Source organism: Salmo salar, chromosome ssa10, assembly GCF_905237065.1.
Source record: "Salmo salar chromosome ssa10, Ssal_v3.1, whole genome shotgun sequence".
Lineage (NCBI taxonomy): Eukaryota > Metazoa > Chordata > Actinopteri > Salmoniformes > Salmonidae > Salmo > Salmo salar.
In genome coordinates, this window is record NC_059451.1 from 124,134,238 (window position 1) to 124,157,997 (window position 23,760).

Genomic DNA, 23,760 nt, shown 5'->3' on the forward strand with positions numbered 1-23,760 from the left:
GATGATGAACAGGGTCCTACGGGTGGTAGAGTACTCCCTGTAGAGGGGGGATGATGAACAGGGTCCTACGGGTGGTAGGGTACTTACTCCCTGTAGAGGGGGATGATGAACAGGGTCCTACGGGTGGTAGGGTACGCCCTGTAGAGGGGGGATGATGAACAGGGTCCTACGGGTGGTAGGGTACTTACTCCCTGTAGAGGGGGATGATGAACAGGGTCCTACGGGTGGTAGGGTACTCCCTGTAGAGGGGGGATGATGAACAGGGTCCTACGGGTGGTAGGGTACGCCCTGTAGAGGGGGGATGATGAACAGGGTCCTATGGGTGGTAGGGTACTCCCTGTAGAGGGGGGATGATGAACAGGGTCCTATGGGTGGTAGGGTACTCCCTGTAGAGGGGGGATGATGAACAGGGTCCTACGGGTGGTAGAGTACTCCCTGTAGAGGGGGGATGATGAACAGGGTCCTACGGGTGGTAGAGTACTCCCTGTAGAGGATGATGAACAGGGTCCTATGGGTGGTAGGGTACTCCCTGTAGAGGATGATGAACAGGGTCCTATGGGTGGTAGGGTACTCCCTGTAGAGGATGATGAACAGGGTCCTACGGGTGGTAGAGTACTCCCTGTAGAGGATGATGAACAGGGTCCTACGGGTGGTAGGGTACTTACTCCCTGTAGAGGGGGGCGATGAACAGGGTCCTACGGGTGGTAGGGTACTCCCTGTAGAGGGGGGATGATGAACAGGGTCCTACGGGTGGTAGGGTACGCCCTGTAGAGGGGGGATGATGAACAGGGTCCTACGGGTGGTAGGGTACTCCCTGTAGAGGGGGGATGATGAACAGGGTCCTACGGGTGGTAGGGTACTCCCTGTAGAGGGGGGATGATGAACAGGGTCCTACGGGTGGTAGGGTACGCCCTGTAGAGGGGGGATGATGAACAGGGTCCTACGGGTGGTAGGGTACTCCCTGTAGAGGGGGGATGATGAACAGGGTCCTACGGGTGGTAGAGTACTCCCTGTAGAGGGAGGATGATGAACAGGGTCCTATGGGTGGTAGGGTACTCCCTGTAGAGGGGGGATGATGAACAGGGTCCTACGGGTGGTAGGGTACTCCCTGTAGAGGGGGGATGATGAACAGGGTCCTACGGGTGGTAGGGTACTCCCTGTAGAGGGGGGATGATGAACAGGGTCCTACGGGTGGTAGGGTACTTACTCCCTGTAGAGGGGGGATGATGAACAGGGTGTACGGGTGGTAGGGTACTCCCTGTAGAGGATGATGAACAGTGTCCTACGGGTGGTAGAGTACTCCCTGTCGAGGGGGGATGATGAACAGGGTCCTACGGGTGGTAGGGTACGCCCTGTAGAGGGGGGATGATGAACAGGGTCCTACGGGTGGTAGGGTACTCCCTGTAGAGGGGGGATGATGAACAGGGTCCTATGGGTGGTAGGGTACTCCCTGTAGAGGGGGGATGATGAACAGGGTCCTACGGGTGGTAGAGAACTCCCTGTTGAGGGGGGATGATGAACAGGGTCCTACGGGTGGTAGAGTACTCCCTGTAGAGGGGGGATGATGAACAGGGTGTACGGGTGGTAGGGTACTCCCTGTAGAGGATGATGAACAGTGTCCTACGGGTGGTAGAGTACTCCCTGTCGAGGGGGGATGATGAACAGGGTCCTACGGGTGGTAGGGTACTCCCTGTAGAGGATGATGAACAGGGTCCTACGGGTGGTAGGGTACTCCCTGTAGAGGATGATGAACAGGGTCCTACGGGTGGTAGGGTACTCCCTGTAGAGGGGGGATGATGAACAGGGTCCTACGGGTGGTAGAGTACTCCCTGTAGATATGCAACTGCCAGAAGTACAACGAAAGACAACAACGAAAGTAACCCTGTTGTTGGGCCCAGTGTAGTCTGTCTGGAGGAACCCTGTTGTTGGGCCCAGTGTAGTCTGTCTGGAGGAACCCTGTTGATGGGCCCAGTGTAGTCTGTGGAGGAACCCTGTTGTTGGGCCCAGTGTAGTCTGTGGAGGAGCCCTGTTGATGGGCCCAGTGTAGTCTGTCTGGAGGAACCCTGTTGATGGGCCCAGTGTAGTCTGTGGAGGAACCCTGTTGATGGGCCCAGTGTAGTCTGTGGAGGAACCCTGTTGTTGGGCCCAGTGTAGTCTGTGGAGGAACCCTGTTGTTGGGCCCAGTGTAGTCTGTGGAGGAACCCTGTTGTTGGGCCCAGTGTAGTCTGTGGAGGAACCCTGTTGTTGGGCCCAGTGTAGTCTGTGGAGGAACCCTGTTGTTGGGCCCAGTGTAGTCTGTGGAGGAACCCTGTTGATGGGCCCAGTGTAGTCTGTCTGGAGGAACCCTGTTGTTGGGCCCAGTGTAGTCTGTCTGGAGTAACCCTGTTGTTGGGCCCAGTGTAGTCTGTGGAGGAACCCTGTTGTTGGGCCCAGTGTAGTCTGTGGAGGAACCCTGTTGTTGGGCCCAGTGTAGTCTGTCTGGAGGAACCCTGTTGATGGGCCCAGTGTAGTCTGTCTGGAGGAGCCCTGTTGTTGGGCCCAGTGTAGTCTGTCTGGAGTAACCCTGGTGTTGGGCCCAGTGTAGTCTGTCTGGAGGAACCCTGTTGTTGGGCCCAGTGTAGTCTGTCTGGAGTAGCCCTGTTGTTGGGCCCAGTGTAGTCTGTCTGGAGTAACCCTGGTGTTGGGCCCAGTGTAGTCTGTCTGGAGGAACCCTGTTGTTGGGCCCAGTGTAGTCTGTCTGGAGGAACCCTGTTGTTGGGCCCAGTGTAGTCTGTGGAGGAACCCTGTTGTTGGGCCCAGTGTAGCCTGTATGTATTACAGTGGAGATCTCAATGAGAGCGTTACCCTGGAAACAGTCTCCTGTTGTCATAACTCATATTCGCTCGGCAACGACATGAGAGGTGTTGGAAGGGCTGTACCGCTGATTAGCTCCTTCCTCTTTGTTTGGGAATAAAAAGCCTTTTTTTTGTCTCATTAAGTTTGTTCTTTCTTTATACTCCATATTATAGTGGTGTGGGTCGTTATACTCCATATTATAGTGGTGTGGGTCGTTATACTCCATATTATAGTGGTGTGGGTCGTTATACTCCATATTATAGTGGTGTGGGTCATTATACTCCATATTATAGTGGTGTGGGTCGTTATACTCCATATTATAGTGGTGTGGGTCGTTATACTCCATATTATAGTGGTGTGGGTCGTTATACTCCATATTATAGTGGTGTGGGTCGTTATACTCCATATTATAGTGTGGTGTGGGTCGTTATACTCCATATTATAGAGTGATGTGGGTCGTTATACTCCATATTATAGTGGTGTGGGTCGTTGTACTCCATATTATAGTGATGTGGGTCGTTATACTCCATATTATAGAGTGATGTGGGTCGTTATACTCCATATTATAGTGTGGTGTGGGTCGTTATACTCCATATTATAGTGGTGTGGGTTGTTATACTCCATATTATAGAGTGGTGTGGGTCGTTATACTCCATATTATAGAGTGATGTGGGTCGTTATACTCCATATTATAGTGTGGTGTGGGTCGTTATACTCCATATTATAGAGTGATGTGGGTCGTTATACTCCATATTATAGTGGTGTGGGTCGTTGTACTCCATATTATAGTGATGTGGGTCGTTATACTCCATATTATAGAGTGATGTGGGTCGTTATACTCCATATTATAGTGTGATGTGGGTCGTTATACTCCATATTATAGAGTGGTGTGGGTCGTTAGACTCCATATTATAGAGTGATGTGGGTCGTTATACTCCATATTATAGTGTGATGTGGGTCGTTATACTCCATATTATAGAGTGGTGTGGGTCGTTATACTCCATATTATAGTGGTGTGGGTCGTTAAACTCCATATTATAGTGTGATGTGGGTCGTTATACTCCATATTATAGAGTGATGTGGGTCGTTATACTCCATATTATAGTGTGATGTGGGTCGTTATACTCCATATTATAGTGGTGTGGGTCGTTATACTCCATATTATAGTGGTGTGGGTCGTTATACTCCATATTATAGTGGTGTGGGTCGTTATACTCCATATTATAGTGGTGTGGGTCGTTATACTCCATATTATAGTGTGATGTGGGTCGTTATACTCCATATTATAGAGTGATGTGGGTCGTTATACTCCATATTATAGTGGTGTGGGTCGTTATACTCCATATTATAGAGTGGTGTGGGTCGTTATACTCCATATTATAGTGTGATGTGGGTCGTTATACTCCATATTATAGTGGTGTGGGTCGTTATACTCCATATTATAGTGTGATGTGGGTCGTATTACTCCATATTATAGAGTGATGTGGGTCGTTATACTCCATATTATAGAGTGATGTGGGTCGTTATACTCCATATTATAGTGGTGTGGGTCGTTATATACTCCATATTATAGTGATGTGGGTCGTTATACTCCATATTATAGAGTGATGTGGGTCGTTGTACTCCATATTATAGAGTGATGTGGGTCGTTATACTCCATATTATAGTGGTGTGGGTCGTTATACTCCATATTATAGTGATGTGGGTCGTTATACTCCATATTATAGTGTGGTGTGGGTCGTTATACTCCATATTATAGAGTGATGTGGGTCGTTATACTCCATATTATAGTGGTGTGGGTTGTTATACTCCATATTATAGTGGTGTGGGTCGTTATACTCCATATTATAGTGTGGTGTGGGTTGTTATACTCCATATTATAGAGTGATGTGGGTCGTTATACTCCATATTATAGTGGTGTGGGTTGTTATACTCCATATTATAGTGGTGTGGGTATTATACTCCATATTATAGTGTGGTGTGGGTTGTTGTACTCCATATTATAGAGTGATGTGGGTCGTTATACTCCATATTATAGTGTGGTGTGGGTCGTTATACTCCATATTATAGAGTGATGTGGGTCGTTATACTCCATATTATAGAGTGGTGTCGGTCGTTATACTCCATATTATAGTGTGATGTGGGTGGTTTTTCTCCATATTATAGTGGTGTGGGTCGTTATACTCCATATTATAGTGGTGTGGGTTGTTATACTCCATATTATAGTGGTGTGGGTTGTTATACTCCATATTATAGTGGTGTGGGTCGTTATTCTCCATATTATAGAGAGGTGTGGGTCGTTATACTCCATATTATAGTGTGATGTGGGTCGTTGTTCTCCATATTATAGTGGTGTGGGTCGTTATACTCCATATTATAGTGGTGTGGGTTGTTATACTCCATATTATAGTGGTGTGGGTCGTTATACTCCATATTATAGTGGTGTGGGTCGTTATACTCCATATTATAGTGTGGTGTGGGTCGTTATACTCCATATTATAGAGTGATGTGGGTCGTTATACTCCATATTATAGTGGTGTGGGTCGTTATACTCCATATTATAGTGGTGTGGGTCGTTATACTCCATATTATAGTGTGGTGTGGGTCGTTATACTCCATATTATAGTGGTGTGGGTCGTTGTACTCCATATTATACTGTGGTGTGGGTCGTTATACCCCATATTATAGAGTGATGTGGGTTGTTGTACTCCATATTATAGTGGTGTGGGTCGTTATACTCCATATTATAGTGTGATGTGGGTCGTTGTACTCCATATTATAGAGTGATGTGGGTCGTTAAACTCCATATTATAGTGGTGTGGGTCGTTATACTCCATATTATATTGGTGTGGGTCGTTATACTCCATATTATAGTGTGTTGTGGGTCGTTGTACTCCATATTATAGAGTGATGTGGGTCGTTATACTCCATATTATAGTGGTGTGGGTCGTTATACTCCATATTATAATGGTGTGGGTTGTTATACTCCATATTATAGTGGTGTGGGTCGTTATACTCCATATTATAGTGGTGTGGGTCGTTATACTCCGTATTATAGTGTGGTGTGGGTCGTTATACTCCATATTATAGTGGTGTGGGTTGTTATACTACATATTATAGTGGTGTGGGTCGTTATACTCCATATTATAGTATGGTGTGGGTCGTTATACTCCATATTATAGTGGTGTGGGTCGTTGTACTCCATATTATAGTGTGGTGTGGGTCGTTATACTCCATATTATAGAGTGATGTGGGTCGTTATACTCCATATTATAGTGTGATGTAGGTCATTAGGGTCGTTATACTCCATATTATAGAGTGATGTGGGTCGTTATACTCCATATTATAGAGTGGTGTGGGTCGTTATACTCCATATTATAGTGTGGTGTGGGTCGTTATACTCCATATTATAGTGTGATGTGGGTCGTATTACTCCATATTATAGAGTGGTGTGGGTCGTTATTCTCCATATTATAGAGTGGTGTGGGTCGTTATTCTCCATATTATAGAGTGATGTGGGTCGTTATTCTCCATATTATAGTGGTGTGGGTCGTTATACTCCATATTATAGTGGTGTGGGTCGTTATACTCCATATTATAGTGGTGTGGGTCGTTATACTCCATATTATAGTGGTGTGGGTCGTTATACTCCATATTATAGTGGTGTGGGTCGTTATACTCCATATTATAGTGGTGTGGGTCATTATACTCCATATTATAGTGTGGTGTGGGTCGTTATTCTCCATATTATAGTGGTGTGGGTCGTTATACTCCATATTATAGTGTGGTGTGGGTCGTTATTCTCCATATTATAGTGGTGTGGGTCATTATACTCCATATTATAGAGTGGTGATGGGTCGTTATACTCCATATTATAGTGGTGTGGGTCGTTATACTCCATATTATAGAGTGGTGATGGGTCGTTATACTCCATATTATAGTGGTGTGGGTCGTTATTCTCCATATTATAGTGGTGTGGGTCATTATACTCCATATTATAGAGTGGTGATGGGTCGTTATACTCCATATTATAGTGGTGTGGGTCGTTATACTCCATATTATAGTGGTGTGTGGGTCGTTGTTTTCTCTTGCCTCTTCTTTGGCAAATTTAGTGGGCATTCATGGTGATTGTTTGTAGGATCTATTTTTCCTGTTACTTGCAACTTTCAGTGGACATTACACTGACAAAAGTTCCTAAAGAATAAAGACATTTCAAATGTTATGTATGTATACAGTGTTGTAATGATGTGCAAATTAAAGTACAAAGGGGAAAATAAATAAACATAAATATGGGTTGCATTTACAATGATGTTTGTTCTTCACTGGTTGCCCTTTTCTTGTGACAACAGGTCACTCATCTTGCTGCTGTGATGGGACACTGTGGTATTTCACCCAGTAGATATGGGAGTTGATCAAAATTGGATTTGTTTGCTAATTCTTTATGGATCTGTGTAATCTGATGGAAATATGTGTCTCTAATATGATCATACATTTGTCAGGAGGTTAGGAAGTGCAGCTCAGTTTCCACCTCATTTTGTGGGCAGTGCTGCACATATCCTGTCTTCTCTTGAGAGCCAGGTCTGCCTACGGCGGCCTTTCTCAATAGCAATGCTCCCTCCCTCTCTACCCCCACTCTCCTCCTCTCTACCCCCTCTCTCCTCCTCTCTACCCCCTCTCTCCTTCTCTCTACCCCCTCTCTCCTCTCTACCCCCTCTCTCCTCCTCTCTACCCCCTCTCTCCTTCTCTCTACCCCCTCTCTCCTCCTCTCTACCCCCTCTCTCCTCCTCTCTACCCCTCTCTTCTCCTCTCCTCCTCTCTACCCCGTCTCTCCTCCTATCTACCCCCTCTCTCCTCTTTGGCTATTAGGATCAATCTACTGTTAGAGTAACAGTGCTGGAGACAGCAGATCAATGTTTGGAGGTTAACATGAATCTACACAGTGTTGCTTATTTCTTGTTACTGTATGCTATGTCCTGACACACAGCTACCCAGTTATATATATACACACAGACATGCAAGTAGACAGGGTAGGCCACACACACACACACACACACACACACACACACACACACACACACACACACACACACACACACACACACACACACACGGAGAGAGGCCATGCCGAGTTAGACATATTACATGAGTGTTGTTGACTCTCTCTCTCCTCTGCTTCTCTCTCCTCTCTCCTCTCCTTCTCTCTCTCCTTCTCTCTCTCTCCTCTCTCTTTCTGTCTCTCTCTTCTCTCTCCTCTGCTTCTCTCTCATCTCTTTCTCTCCTTCTCCTTCTCTCTCTTCTCTCTCTTTCTATGTCTCTCTCTTCTGTCTCCTCTCTTTCTCTCTCATCTCTTTCTCTCTCTCCTTCTCCTTCTCTCTCTTCTCTCTCTTTGTCTCTCTCTTCTCTCTCCTCTCTCCTCTGCTACTCTCTCTCCTTCTCTCTCTCCTCTCTCTTCTCCCTCTCTCCTCTCTCCTCTCTCTGCTACCCTCTCCTCTCCTTCTTTCTCTCCTTCTCCTTCTCTCTCTCCTCTCTTTTTCTCTTTCTATGTCTCTCTCCTCTCTCCTCTGCTTCTCTCTCTTTCTGTCTCTCTCTTCTCTCTCTCCTCCTCTCTCCTCTCCTTCTCTCTCTCCTTCTCCTTCTCTCTCTCCTCTCTCTTTCTCTGTCTCTCTCTTCTCTCTTTCTGTCTCTCTCCTCTGCTACTCTCTCCTCCCCTTCTCTCTCTCCTTCTCCTTCTCTCTCTCCTCTCTCTTTCTCTTTCTATGTCTCTCTCTTCTCTCTTTCCTCTCTTTCTCTCTCCTCTCTCTCCTCTCTCTTTCTGTCTCTCTCCTCTGCTACTCTCTCCTTCTCCTTCTCTTTCTATGCCTCTCTTTCTCTCTCCTCTCTCTCTCTCCTTCTCTCTCTGGTATGTTAATCTGTGACTAGTGAAGCCTCTGCTGTTGCTCCTGCTTCTACCCTGTGTGACATGTAGATGGGAAATGTCTCTCTCTCCTCTCTCCTCTCGCCTCTGCTTCTCTCTCCTCTCCTTCTCTCTCAGTTACCAACCCAGACAGAGGCAGTTACCAACCCAGACAGAGGCAGTTACCAACCCAGACAGAGACAGTTACCAACCCAGACAGAGACAGTTACCAACCCAGACGGAGGCAGTTACCAACCCAGACAGAGGCAGTTACCAACCCAGACAGAGACAGTTACCAACCCAGACAGAGACAGTTACCAACCCAGACAGAGACAGTTACCAACCCAGACGGAGACAGTTACCAACCCAGACGGAGACAGTTACCAACCCAGACAGAGACAGTTACCAACCCAGACAGAGACAGTTACCAACCCAGACAGAGACAGTTACCAACCCAGACAGAGACAGTTACCAACCCAGACAGAGGCAGTTACCAACCCAGACAGAGGCAGTTACCAACCCAGACAGAGACAGTTACCAACCCAGACGGAGACAGTTACCAACCCAGACGGAGACAGTTACCAACCCAGACAGAGGCAGTTACCAACCCAGACAGAGACAGTTACCAACCCAGACAGAGGCAGTTACCAACCCAGACAGAGACAGTTACCAACCCAGACAGAGACAGTTACCAACCCAGACAGAGACAGTTACCAACCCAGACGGAGACAGTTACCAACCCAGACAGAGACAGTTACCAACCCAGACGGAGACAGTTACCAACCCAGACAGAGACAGTTACCAACCCAGACAGAGACAGTTACCAACCCAGACGGAGACAGTTACCAACCCAGACGGAGACAGTTACCAACCCAGACAGAGACAGTTACCAACCCAGACAGAGACAGTTACCAACCCAGACGGAGACAGTTACCAACCCAGACGGAGACAGTTACCAACCCAGACAGAGACAGTTACCAACCCAGACGGAGACAGTTACCAACCCAGACAGAGGCAGTTACCAACCCAGACAGAGACAGTTACCAACCCAGACGGAGACAGTTACCAACCCAGACAGAGACAGTTACCAACCCAGACGGAGACAGTTACCAACCCAGACAGAGACAGTTACCAACCCAGACGGAGACAGTTACCAACCCAGACGGAGACAGTTACCAACCCAGACAGAGACAGTTACCAACCCAGACAGAGACAGTTACCAACCCAGACAGAGACAGTTACCAACCCAGACAGAGACAGTTACCAACCCAGACAGAGACAGTTACCAACCCAGACAGAGACAGTTACCAACCCAGACAGAGACAGTTACCAACCCAGACAGAGACAGTTACCAACCCAGACAGAGACAGTTACCAACCCAGACAGAGACAGTTACCAACCCAGACAGAGACAGTTACCAACCCAGACGGAGACAGTTACCAACCCAGACAGAGGCAGTTACCAACCCAGACGGAGACAGTTACCAACCCAGACAGAGACAGTTACCAACCCAGACAGAGACAGTTACCAACCCAGACGGAGACAGTTACCAACCCAGACAGAGGCAGTTACCAACCCAGACAGAGACAGTTACCAACCCAGACGGAGACAGTTACCAACCCAGACGGAGACAGTTACCAACCCAGACGGAGACAGTTACCAACCCAGACAGAGACAGTTACCAACCCAGACGGAGACAGTTACCAACCCAGACAGAGGCAGTTACCAACCCAGACGGAGACAGTTACCAACCCAGACGGAGGAAAATAAGAAACTCACAGGAAGGACTTGGCATCCAGGCCTCTGTTTTTCAACTGGCCCATCATGTGATCCCAGGACCCAGGGTTACCTCTTCCTCCTCCTCCTCCTCCCCTGTACCGTGAGGCGCCTGCCCCCGCCGGGCTCCCTCGCACCCCCCTGGGGCCTCTTTGCGTTCCTCCACATCCTCCCCCACTGCCCACGCTTCCCCCTGGCTGGCTGGGCCCCAGCGGGGGAACCTGGTGTATCTGACCCAGGCTCTGGGAGGAGGTGGGTGGGAGGTGGGTGAGGAGGCTTGGGACGGGTGGGTGGATGAGAGGCTGCTGGAGACTCTGTTGGCGTAGCAGGGTGCGTGGCCGGGCCAACATCCCAGCAGAGGGGACGGGATCCAGGGTGGAAGCAGAGGACAGAGCCCCTACTGAATCCCCAAAGCTGGGAGGACAGAGCAGCAGAGAGGGGAGGGAGCGATGGGAGGATGAGGGCCGGGGATGGCAGAGGTTAGGGTGGTGGAGGAGAGGGGAGGAGAGAGGAGAAGGAGGAGTGGAAGGGGTAGAAGTAAAGGAGGGGGGAATGGAGCGGTGGGAAGAGGTGGAGGGGAATACAGGAGAGTTTGGAGAGAGGGGACATGATAGGTTGAGGGGACAGGAAGATGGACAAGAGCGGAGGACAGTGAAGGAATCATGAGGGGGGAGGATACAAGGAGGTACAGGACAGAAGGGAGAAACCGGTGGTGATGGAGGAGGTGATGGAGGAGGGTAGGATGGGGAGGAAGGGAGGGAGCGAGGTGGAGTTCGAGGAACAGGCAGAGAGGAGGAGGAGGAGGAGTGAGAGGCAGTGGGAGTGATGGTGCGGGGAGGAGGGGAGAGGAGGAGGAGGAGAGAGAAAGAGAGCAGGGTCAGGCAGCAGCAGTAACAGCTGTAGCAGAGATAGCAGTAGAAGGAGCAGCCAGTGTGATGGTCAATGGCGAGAGCCTGCAAACTCGGTCTCCTGTCTTCCCGTGAAAACCTGCGCCCGGCGATGTGTGGCGGCATCAGGTGTGTGTGTGCTGCGAATGTCTGGGCGCCGTGGGTTTGCGGCCTGCGTGTGAGTGTGGGCGTGGCCCGCGTTGGCATTGGGCGGATCTGAACGGTCCGTATGGGCGTGGTGATGCGCGTCTGTCCGGCATTGAGGCGGGAGTGTCGGGGTGTTTGTGGCGTCCCGGCGCGGCTGACGCTATTGGCTCTTCGAGGCGAAGGCTTTATGGTTTGACGAGAGATACCCATGCTCCTCTCTCTCCTCTCTGCTCCCAACTTTTACAGCCTCTCTTCCTCTTCCTTTCTCTGTCTAAATCTATTTCCACGTTTAAATACGTGCTCTACCCCTCGAGACTTCCTCACAGCCAACCAAGTCTACAGCCTCCCTCCCTCCCTTCTCTCCACTCCTCCCCTCCTCCACTCCCGCTACTAATACTCTTTATCTCTTTTATCTTTCTTTAAGTCTTTCCCTAGGAGTACCTCTCTATCAGAACAAGATCCTCTACTGCTAAGTTACAGTTATGTCCTACAATATCTATTACTATGCCCCCATAAAGAAAATGAGAATTAAAAACATATTCAGCCCCTGGTTTGACCGTGATCTTGCAGAGTTACTACCACCTCAAGAATTGCATTAGGCGAAAGGCTCGGCACACGCATACTCAGGCTGACTGGCTCTCGTTCAGGCAAATGAGAAATAAGTCCACTCAGGCTATCCGGAAGGCCAAAGTTAGTTACTTTAAGGAGCAGTTCTCTCTCTGTGGGTCTAACCCCAAGAAGTTCTGGAAAACTGTTAAAGATCTGGAGAATAAATCCTCCTCCTCACAGCTGCCCATGTCCCTTAATGTTGATGATGTGTTTGTTACTGACAACGAGCACATGGCTGAGTTCTTTAATCACCACTTCATTAAGTCAGGATTCCTATTTGACTCAGCCATGCCTCCTTGCCCGTCCAACATTTCCTCATCTCCCTTCTAATGCGACTATCCCCGATACTTCTCCCTCTCTTTCCCCTGCCCCGCTACAAAGTTTCTCCCTGCAGGCGGTCACTGAGTCCGAGGTGCTAGAGGAGCTCCTTAAACTTGACCCCCCCAAAAAAACATCTGGGTCAGATGGATTAGACCATTTCTTCTTTAAGGTTGCTGCCCCTATCATCGCCAAGCCCTATCTCTGACCTTTTTAACCTGTCTCTCCTTTCTGGGGAGGTTCCCATTGCTTGGAAGGCAGCCACGGTTCATCCTTTATTTAAAGGGGGAGGTCAAGCTGATCCTAACTGTTATAGGACTATTTCTATTTTGCCCTGTTTATCAAAAGTTTATCACAACTTGTCAATAATCAACTGACTGGCTTTCTTGATGTCTATAGTATTCTCTCTGCTATGCAATCTGGTTTCCGCTCAGGTTATGGATGTGTCACTGCAACCTTAAAGGTCCTCAATGATGTCACCATTGCACTTGATTCTATGCAATGTTGTGGTGCTATTTTTATTGACTTGGCCAAAGCTTTTGATACGGTAGACCATTCCATTCTTGTGGGCCGGCTAAGGAGTATTGGTGTCTCTGAGGGGTCTTTGGCCTGGTTTGCTAACTACCTCTCTCAAAGAGTGCAGTGTATAAAGTCAGAACATCTGCTGTCTCAGCCACTGCCTGTCACCAAGGGAGTACCCCAAGACTTGATCCTAGGCCCCACGCTCTTCTCAATTTACATCAACAACATAGCTCAGGCAGTAGGAAGCTCTCTCATCCATTTATATGCAGATGATACAGTCTTATACTCAGCTGGCCCCTCCCCGGATATTGTGTTCAACGCTCCACAACAAAGCTTTCCTAGTGTTCAACAAGCTTTCTCTGCCCACAACCTTGTTCTGAACAGCTCCAAAACAAAGGTCATGTGGTTTGGTAAGAAGAATGCCCCTCTCCCCACAGGTGTGATTACTACCTCAGAGGGTTTAGAGCTTGAGGTAGTCACCTCATACAAGTACTTGGGAGTATGGCTAGAAGGTACACTGTCCTTCTCTCAGCACATATCAAAGCTGCAGGCTAAAGTTAAATCTAGACTTGGTTTCCTCTATCGTAATCGCTCCTCTTTCACCCCAGCTGACAAACTAACCCTGATTCAGATGACCATCCTACCCATGCTAGATTACGGAGACGTAATTTATAGATCGGCAGGTAAGGGTGCTCTCAAGCGGCTAGATGTTCTTTACCATTCGGCCATCAGTTTTGCCACCAATGCTCCTTATAGGACACATCACTGCACTCTATACTCCTCTGTAAACTGGTCATCTCTGTATACCAGTTGCAAGACCCGCTGGTTGATGCTTATTTACAAAACCCTCTTAGGCCTCACTCCCCCCTATCTGAGATATCTACTGCAGCCCTCATCCTCCACATACAACACCCGTTCACTCCCTCCTATCTGAGATATCTACTGCAGCCCTCATCCTCCACATACAACACCCGTTCACTCCCTCCTATCTGAGATATCTACTGCAGCCCTCATCCTCCACATACAACACCCGTTCACTCCCCCCTATCTGAGATATCTACTGCAGCCCTCATCCTCCACATACAACACCCGTTCTGCCAGTCACATTCTGTTAAAGGTCCCCAAAGCGAACACATCCCTGGGTCGCTCCTCTTTTCAGTTCGCTGCAGCTAGCGACTGGAACGAGCTGCAACAAACACTCAAACTGGACAGTTTTATCTCCATCTCTTCATTCAAAGACTCAATCATGGACTCTCTTACTGACAGTTGTGGCTGCTTCGCGTGATGTATTGTTGTCTCTACCTTTTTGCCCTTAGTGCTGTTTTCTGTGCCCAATAATGTTTGTACCATGTTGTGCTTCTACCATGATGTTGTCATGTTGTGTTGCTACCATGTTGTGTTCTACCATGTTGTGTTTCTACCATGTTGTTGTCATGTTGTTGTCATGTTGTGTTTCTACCATGTTGTGTTGCTACCATGTTCTTGTCATGTTGTGTTTCTACCATGTTGTCTTCCTACCATGTTGTTGTCATGTTGTGTTTCTACCATGTTGTTGTCATGTTGTGTTGCTACCATGTTGTTGTCATGTTGTGTTGCTACCATGTTGTGTTTCTACCATGTTGTGTTTCTACCATGTTGTGTTGCTACCATGTTGTGTTGCTACCATGTTGTGTTGCTACCATGTTGTTGTCATGTTGTGTTGCTACCATGTTGTGTTGTCATGTGTTGCTACCATGTTGTTGTCATGTTGTGTTGCTACCATGGTGTGTTGTCATGTGTTGCTACCATGTTGTTGTCATGTTGTGTTGCTACCATGTTGTTGTCATGTTGTGTTGCTACCATGGTGTGTTGTTGTTTTAGGTCTCTCTTTATGTAGTATTGTCTCTCTTTATGTAGTGTTGTGGTGTCTCTCTTTATGTAGTGTTGTGGTGTCTCTCTTTATGTAGTGTTGTGGTGTCTCTCTTTATGTAGTGTAGTGTTGTCTCTCTTTATGTAGTGTTGTGGTGTCTCTCTTTATGTAGTGTAGTGTTGTCTCTCTTTATGTAGTGTCTCTCTTTATGTAGTGTTGTGTTGTCTCTCTTTATGTAGTGTTGTCTCTCTTTATGTAGTGTCTCTCTTTATGTAGTGTAGTGTTGTCTTTATGTAGTGTTGTGTTGTGTCTCTTTATGTAGTGTCTCTCTTTATGTAGTGTAGTGGTGTCTCTCTTTATGTAGTGTTGTGTTGTCTTTATGTAGTGTTGTGTTGTGTCTCTTTATGTAGTGTCTCTCTTTATGTAGTGTAGTGGTGTCTCTCTTTATGTAGTGTTGTGTTGTCTCTCTTTATGTAGTGTTGTCTCTCTTTATGTAGTGTTGTGGTGTCTCTCTTTATGTAGTGTTGTGGTGTCTCTCTTTATGTAGTGTTGTCTCTCTTTATGTAGCGTTGTGGTGTCTCTCTTTATGTAGTGTTGTGGAGTCTCTCTTTATGTAGTGTTGTGTTGTCTCTCTTTATGTAGTGTTGTGTGGTCTCTCTTTATGTAGTGTAGTGTTGTCTCTCTCTATGTAGTGTTGTGTTGTCTCTCTTTATGTAGTGTCTCTCTTTATGTAGTGTTGTGGTGTCTCTCTTTATGTAGTGTTGTGTGGTCTCTCTTTATGTAGTGTAGTGTTGTCTCTCTCTATGTAGTGTTGTGTTGTCTCTCTTTATGTAGTGTCTCTCTTTATGTAGTGTTGTGTTGTCTCTCTTTATGTAGTGTTGTAGTGTCTCTCTTTATGTAGTGTTGTGGTGTCTCTCTTTATGTAGTGTTGTGGTGTCTCTCTTTATGTAGTGTTGTGTTGTCTCTCTTTATGTAGCGTTGTGGTGTCTCTCTTTATGTAGCGTTGTGGTGTCTCTCTTTATGTAGTGTTGTGTTGTCTCTCTTTATGTAGTGTTGTGGTGTCTCTCTTTATGTAGTGTTGTGGTGTCTCTCTTTATGTAGTGTTGTGGTGTCTCTCTTTATGTAGTGTTGTGGTGTCTCTCTTTATGTAGTGTTGTCTCTCTTTATGTAGTGTTGTCTCTCTTTATGTAGTGTTGTGTTGTCTCTCTCTATGTAGTGTTGTCTCTCTTTATGTAGTGTCTCTCTTTATGTAGTGTTGTGGTGTCTCTCTTTATGTAGTGTCTCTCTTTATGTAGTGTTGTGGTCTCTCATTATGTAGTGTTGTCTCTCTTTATGTAGTGTCTCTCTTTATGTAGTGTAGTGTTGTCTCTCTATATGTAGTGTTGTGGTGTCTCTCTTTATGTAGTGTTGTGGTGTCTCTCTATATGTAGTGTTGTGGTGTCTCTCTTTATGTAGTGTAGTGTTGTCTCTCTATATGTAGTGGTGTGGTGTCTCTCTATATGTAGTGTTGTGGTCTCTCTCTTTATGTAGTGTTGTGGTGTCTCTCTTTATGTAGTGTTGTGTTGTCTCTCTTTATGTAGTGTAGTGTTGTCTCTCTATATGTAGTGTTGTCTCTCTCTTTATGTAGTGTAGTGTTGTCTCTCTATATGTAGTGTTGTGTTGTCTCTCTTTATGTAGTGTGGTCTCTCTTTATGTAGTGTTGTCTCTCTTTATGTAGTGTAGTGTTGTCTCTCTATATGTAGTGTAGTGTTGTCTCTCTATATGTAGTGTTGTCTCTCTCTTTATGTAGTGTAGTGTTGTCTCTCTATATGTAGTGTTGTGTTGTCTCTCTTTATGTAGTGTGGTCTCTCTTTATGTAGTGTTGTCTCTCTTTATGTAGTGTTGTGTTGTCTCTCTCTATGTTGTGTAGTGTTGTCTCTCTTTATGTAGTGTTGTGGTGTCTCTCTTTATGTAGTGTTGTCTCTCTTTATGTAGTGTTGTGTTGTCTCTCTTTATGTAGTGGTGTCTCTCTTTATGTAGTGGTGTCTCTCTTTATGTAGTGTTGTCTCTCTCTATGTAGTGTTGTGTTGTCTCTCTTTATGTAGTGTTGTCTCTCTTTATGTAGTGCTGTCTCTCTTTATATAGTGTTGTGGTGTCTCTCTTGTCGTGATGTGTGTTTTATCCTATATTTGGCTTTAATTTATTTTTATTTTTTATCCCAGCCCCCATCCCCGCAGGAGTCCTTTTGCCTTTTGGTAGGCTGTCATTGTAAATAAGAATTTGTTCTTAACTGACATGCCTAGTTTAAATAAAGGTTAAATAAATAAAATAAATCAAAGTTACAGTTAGGTCCTACAATATCTAGTCATTTAGTAAACAGCATATTACTAGGAGATGTTGGTTGTATTTTTCTAGCGAAGTATCCCAAAATGTCCCTTTAAAGCATTTCCCAGCTCTCTAAATATATCTTCCGTCTCTCTTCCCTGACAGAGTCCTGGTGTAATCCAGGCTATCTGAACTGGGTCAACACTGTGCTATTCACATTACTGTGCACTTTACAGATTGCTTTATACAGTACTTTATACCAGTGGTGTAAAGTACTTAAGTAAAAATACATTAAAGTACTACTTAAGTAGTTTTTGGGGGTATCTGTACTTTACTATTTATATTTTACTTTATTATTTATATACAACTTTTACTTCACTACAGTCCTAAAGAAAATAATGCAAGTTTTACTCCATACATTTTCCCTGACATCCAATAGTAATTGTTACATTTTGAATGGCCAGCAGGACAGGAAAACTGTCTAATTCACGCACTTATCAAGAGAACATCCCTGGTCGTCCCTACTGCCTCTGATCTGGAGGACTCACTAAACAGAGAACATCCCTGGTCGTCCCTACTGCCTCTGATCTGGAGGACTCACTAAACAGAGAACATCCCTGGTCGTCCCTACTGCCTCTGATCTGGAGGACTCACTAAACAGAGAACATCCCTGGTCGTCCCTACTGCCTCTGATCTGGAGGACTCACTAAACAGAGAACATCCCTGGTCGTCCCTACTGCCTCTGATCTGGAGGACTCACTAAACAGAGAACATCCCTGGTCGTCCCAACTGCCTCTGATCTGGAGGACTCACTAAACAGAGAACATCCCTGGTCGTCCCTACTGCCTCTGATCTGGAGGACTCACTAAACAGAGAACATCCCTGGTCGTCCCTACTGCCTCTGATCTGGAGGACTCACTAAACAGAGAACATCCCTGGTCGTCCCTACTGCCTCTGATCTGGAGGACTCACTAAACAGAGAACATCCCTGGTCATCCCTACTGCCTCTGATCTGGAGGACTCACTAAACAGAGAACATCCCTGGTCGTCCCTACTGCCTCTGATCTGGAGGACTCACTAAACAGAGAACATCCCTGGTCGTCCCTACTGCCTCTGATCTGGAGGACTCACTAAACAGAGAACATCCCTGGTCGTCCCTACTGCCTCTGATCTGGAGGACTCACTAAACAGAGAACATCCCTGGTCGTCCCTACTGCCTCTGATCTGGAGGACTCACTAAACAGAGAACATCCCTGGTCGTCCCTACTGCCTCTGATCTGGAGGACTCACTAAACAGAGAACATCCCTGGTCGTCCCTACTGCCTCTGATCTGGAGGACTCACTAAACAGAGAACATCCCTGGTCGTCCCTACTGCCTCTGATCTGGAGGACTCACTAAACAGAGAACATCCCTGGTCGTCCCTACTGCCTCTGATCTGGAGGACTCACTAAACAGAGAACATCCCTGGTCGTCCCTACTGCCTCTGATCTGGAGGACTCACTAAACAGAGAACATCCCTGGTCGTCCCTACTGCCTCTGATCTGGAGGACTCACTAAACAGAGAACATCCCTGGTCGTCCCTACTGCCTCTGATCTGGAGGACTCACTAAACAGAGAACATCCCTGGTCGTCCCTACTGCCTCTGATCTGGAGGACTCACTAAACAGAGAACATCCCTGGTCGTCCCTACTGCCTCTGATCTGGAGGACTCACTAAACAGAACATCCCTGGTCGTCCCTACTGCCTCTGATCTGGAGGACTCACTAAACAGAGAACATCCCTGGTCATCCCTACTGCCTCTGATCTGGAGGACTCACTAAACAGAGAACATCCCTGGTCGTCCCTACTGCCTCTGATCTGGAGGACTCACTAAACACAAATGCTTCATTTGTAAATGATGTCTTAGTGTTGGAGTGTGTCCCTGGCTTTCTGTAAATAAAAAAATAAAAAAATAAAACGGTGCCGTCTGGTTTGCATAATATACGGAATTTGAAATGATTTATACTTTTACTTTTAATACTTAAGTATATTTTAGCAATTACATTTACTTTTGATACTTAATTAAATATACTTAAAGCCAAATACTTTTAGACTTTTACTCAAGTCGTATTTTATGACTGACGTTCCACTTTTACTTCAGTAATTTTCTATGACTGATCCTTTGAACCGCTCGGTGTTGAACCTGACTTGTGAAAAGGGTAAATAAAGCAAGGTCAAAAAGGGGGTATATGAAATCATGTAATTGAAGAGGCTACTTTCAGGGAAGATGGACTCTTTATATAAAGACAGAAAGAGAAGGATGGGACAGATATAGAAAATACAGAGAAAGTGAGGTAGGACAGAAGGAGGAAGAAAGACAGAGAGAGAGAGACACCGACACAAGAGACACAAGAGAAACAGACAGAAGAGACAGACACTTATTAGCGTCCTGGAAATAGAATCCAATCATAGACAGAGGGCAAAGAGAGAAAGATGAGAGAAAGAGAGGGAGGAGGTATTGAAGGAGTGAATGTGATGCGGAGAGAGAAATCATACAAGGCAGGAGGTGTGAGCAAGAAGGGAGGTGTGAGAAAGAAGGGAGGTGCGAAACGAAAGATGGAAGAGAAGCTAAATGAACCTGCTCGTTTTGCCCCCGTCCTTCCTCCTACTCTCTACCCTCCATCCTCCAGTATCTATGCTGCAATAGTCTATGTGCCAGGGGGGCTTAGGGTCAGTCTGTTATATCTGGAGTATTACTCCTGTCTTGTTTGGTGTCTTGTGTGAATTTAAGTATGCTCCCTCTAATTCTCTCTCTCTCCCCTCCCGGAGGATCTGAGCCCGAGGATCATGCCTCAGGACTACCTGGTCTGATGACTCCTGGCTGTCCCCGGTCCACCTTGTTGTGCTACTGCTCCAGTTTCCTGTTCACCGGATGTGCTACCTTGTCCCGGACCTGCTGTTTTCGACTCTCTCTCTCTCTACCGCACGTGGTGTCTCGACCTCTGAATGACCCTGCTGGGCGTCTATGAACATCTTGAAGAACAATCTGTCCTTAATGGCCATGTTCTGTTATAATCTCCACCCAGCACAGCCAGAAGAGGACTGGCCACCCCTCAGAGCCTGGTTCCTCTCCACCCGGCACAGCCAGAAGAGGACTGGCCACCCCTCAGAGCCTGGTTCCTCTCTAGGTTTCTTCCTAGGTTCCTTGCCTTTCTAGGGAGTTTTTCCAAGCCACCGTGCTTCTACATCTGCATTGCTTGCTGTTTGGGGTTTCTGTATAAGCACTTTGTGACATCAGCTGATGTAAAAAGGCCTTTAAAATACAATTGATTGATTGATACTCTCACCCTCCCCCCCCCAACTCTACTGACTCGAGATGAGAGAAACGCTAGTAACCTTGTGACCTGTACCATCTACAGAAGATACCATCTAACCTTGTTCCTGACCCGTAACATCTACAGAAGATACCATCTAACCTTGTTCCTGACCCTTAACATCTACAGAAGATACCATCTAACCTTGTTCCTGACCCGTAACATCTACAGAAGATACCATCTAACCTTGTTCCTGACCCTTAACATCTACAGAAGATACCATCTAACCTTGTTCCTGACCTGTATCATCTACAGAAGATACCATCTAACCTTGTTCCTGACCTGTATCATCTACAGAAGATACCATCTAGTCATTATATCTCTACAGTACCATGTCTGTTAGTGTCTAGGCATTATATCTCTACAGTACCATCTCCCTGGTGTCTGTTAGTGTCTAGTCATTATATCTCTACAGTACCATCTCCCTGGTGTCTGTTAGTGTCTAGTCATTATATCTCTACAGTACCATGTCTGTTAGTGTCTAGTCATTATATCTCTACAGTACCATGTCTGTTAGTGTCTAGGCATTATATCTCTACAGTACCATCTCCCTGGTGTCTGTTAGAGCTGTGACTCACCTTGTGGGTCTGAGTCCTCCAGACTGCATGTGACTCTGGACAGTCTGCCACTTCCCGGGCTTTCCCCCCGACATCACCATGCTGGTTCCTCCAGACATCATGCTCTTCGTACTGTCACTGCGACAGGGACCTGCCGGACCCTCGCCAGCCCCTCTACCCCCCACCACCCCACTAGGAAGGAGAGAGAGGGGGAAAAGAGCCAACACGACAGAGAGAGACAGGAGGAGGAGGAGGAAAAAAGACAGGAACAAGAAGAAGAGGAGGATAGAAAGAGGACAATGTGAGAGAGAGAGAGATTGAGCAACAACATGGTAAAGGAAGCTTAAGTCGATCAGGTGTGGAGATGTGTTAAAGGTGAATTGCATCAGGAATCCAGGTCACAGGAGAGGAGAGGAGAGGAGAGGAGAGGAGAGGAGAGGAGAGGAGAGACAAGAGACCCAGACAGGTAGACCTGGTAGAGACAGACAGGTAGATCTGGTAGAGACAGAGCAGACAGACAGGTAGATCTGGTGGAGACAGAACAGACAGACAGGTAGATCTGGTAGAGACAGACAGGTAGACCTGGTAGAGACAGACAGGTAGATCTGGTGGAGACAGAACAGACAGACAGGTAGATCTGGTGGAGACAGAACAGACAGACAGGTAGATCTGGTAGAGACAGACAGGTAGATCTGGTGGAGACAGAACAGACAGACAGGTAGATCTGGTAGAGACAGAACAGACAGACAGGTAGATCTGGTGGAGACAGAGCAGACAGACAGGTAGATCTGGTGGAGACAGAACAGACAGACAGGTAGATCTGGTAGAGACAGACAGGTAGATCTGGTAGAGACAGACAGGTAGATCTGGTGGAGACAGAACAGACAGACAGGTAGATCTGGTAGAGACAGAACAGACAGACAGGTAGATCTGGTAGAGACAGACAGGTAGATCTGGTAGAGACAGAACAGACAGACAGGTAGATCTGGTAGAGACAGACAGGTAGATCTGGTAGAGACAGAACAGACAGACAGGTAGATCTGGTAGAGACAGACAGGTAGACCTGGTGGAGACAGAACAGACAGACAGGTAGATCTGGTAGAGACAGAACAGACAGACAGGTAGATCTGGTAGAGACAGAACAGACAGACAGGTAGACCTGGTAGAGACAGAACAGACAGACAGGTAGACCTGGTGGAGACAGAACAGACAGACAGGTAGATCTGGTAGAGACAGACAGGTAGATCTGGTGGAGACAGAACAGACAGACAGGTAGATCTGGTGGAGACAGAACAGACAGACAGGTAGATCTGGTAGAGACAGACAGGTAGATCTGGTGGAGACAGAACAGACAGACAGGTAGATCTGGTAGAGACAGAACAGACAGACAGGTAGATCTGGTAGAGACAGAACAGACAGACAGGTAGATCTGGTAGAGACAGACAGGTAGATCTGGTGGAGACAGAACAGACAGACAGGTAGATCTGGTAGAGACAGAACAGACAGACAGGTAGATCTGGTGGAGACAGAACAGACAGACAGGTAGATCTGGTAGAGACAGAGCAGACAGACAGGTAGATCTGGTGGAGACAGAACAGACAGACAGGTAGACCTGGTAGAGACAGACAGGTAGATCTGGTAGAGACAGACAGGTAGATCTGGTGGAGACAGAACAGACAGACAGGTAGATCTGGTAGAGACAGAACAGACAGACAGGTAGATCTGGTGGAGACAGAGCAGACAGACAGGTAGATCTGGTGGAGACAGAACAGACAGACAGGTAGATCTGGTGGAGACAGAACAGACAGACAGGTAGATCTGGTAGAGACAGAACAGACAGACAGGTAGATCTGGTAGAGACAGACAGGTAGATCTGGTAGAGACAGAACAGACAGACAGGTAGATCTGGTAGAGACAGAACAGACAGACAGGTAGATCTGGTAGAGACAGAACAGACAGACAGGTAGATCTGGTAGAGACAGACAGGTAGACCTGGTGGAGACAGAACAGACAGACAGGTAGATCTGGTAGAGACAGAACAGACAGACAGGTAGATCTGGTAGAGACAGAACAGACAGACAGGTAGATCTGGTAGAGACAGAACAGACAGACAGGTAGACCTGGTAGAGACAGAACAGACAGACAGGTAGATCTGGTAGAGACAGAACAGACAGACAGGTAGATCTGGTGGAGACAGAACAGACAGACAGGTAGATCTGGTAGAGACAGAACAGACAGACAGGTAGATCTGGTGGAGACAGAACAGACAGACAGGTAGATCTGGTAGAGACAGAACAGACAGACAGGTAGATCTGGTAGAGACAGAACAGACAGACAGGTAGATCTGGTGGAGACAGACAGGTAGATCTGGTGGAGACAGAACAGACAGACAGGTAGATCTGGTAGAGACAGAACAGACAGACAGGTAGATCTGGTGGAGACAGAACAGTCAGACAGGTAGATCTGGTGGAGACAGAACAGACAGACAGGTAGATCTGGTAGAGACAGACAGGTAGATCTGGTAGAGACAGACAGGTAGATCTGGTGGAGACAGAGCAGACAGACAGGTAGATCTGGTAGAGACAGAGCAGACAGACAGGTAGATCTGGTGGAGACAGAGCAGACAGACAGGTAGATCTGGTAGAGACAGAACAGACAGACAGGTAGATCTGGTAGAGACAGACAGGTAGATCTGGTGGAGACAGAACA

The 23,760-nt window shown here is 46.9% G+C and overlaps 1 protein-coding gene across 1 annotated transcript; it reads right to left on the bottom strand.

Annotated features, from left to right (window-relative positions):
• Window positions 1-218: 218 nt before the first annotated feature.
• On the bottom strand, window positions 219-21,481 carry LOC106561835 (uncharacterized). Its single transcript, XM_045688773.1, has 10 exons — window positions 21,073-21,481; window positions 10,508-10,918; window positions 1,625-1,780; window positions 1,483-1,548; window positions 1,336-1,401; window positions 1,092-1,157; window positions 896-961; window positions 798-814; window positions 419-668; window positions 219-288 (listed from the first exon to the last, which is right to left on the bottom strand). Exons 1-10 carry the CDS (start codon window positions 21,435-21,437, stop codon window positions 219-221), a joined length of 1,533 nt encoding a protein of 510 aa, XP_045544729.1. The 5' UTR covers window positions 21,438-21,481.
• Between the last annotated feature and the right edge of the window lie 2,279 nt (window positions 21,482-23,760).

Excerpts from the sequence above, each read along its gene's own strand:
- LOC106561835 (XM_045688773.1), bottom strand. The coding sequence starts at position 21,437 with ATGCAATTCACCTTTAACACATCTCCACACCTGATCGACTTAAGCTTC. Across the intron at positions 1,781-10,507 it reads CTGGATGCCAAGTCCTTCCT|GGAGTACCCTACCACCCGTA; the intron begins GTGAGTTTCTTA and ends CCCCCTCTACAG. Across the intron at positions 1,402-1,482 it reads CAGGGAGTTCTCTACCACCC|GGAGTACCCTACCACCCGTA; the intron begins GTAGGACCCTGT and ends CCCCCTCTACAG.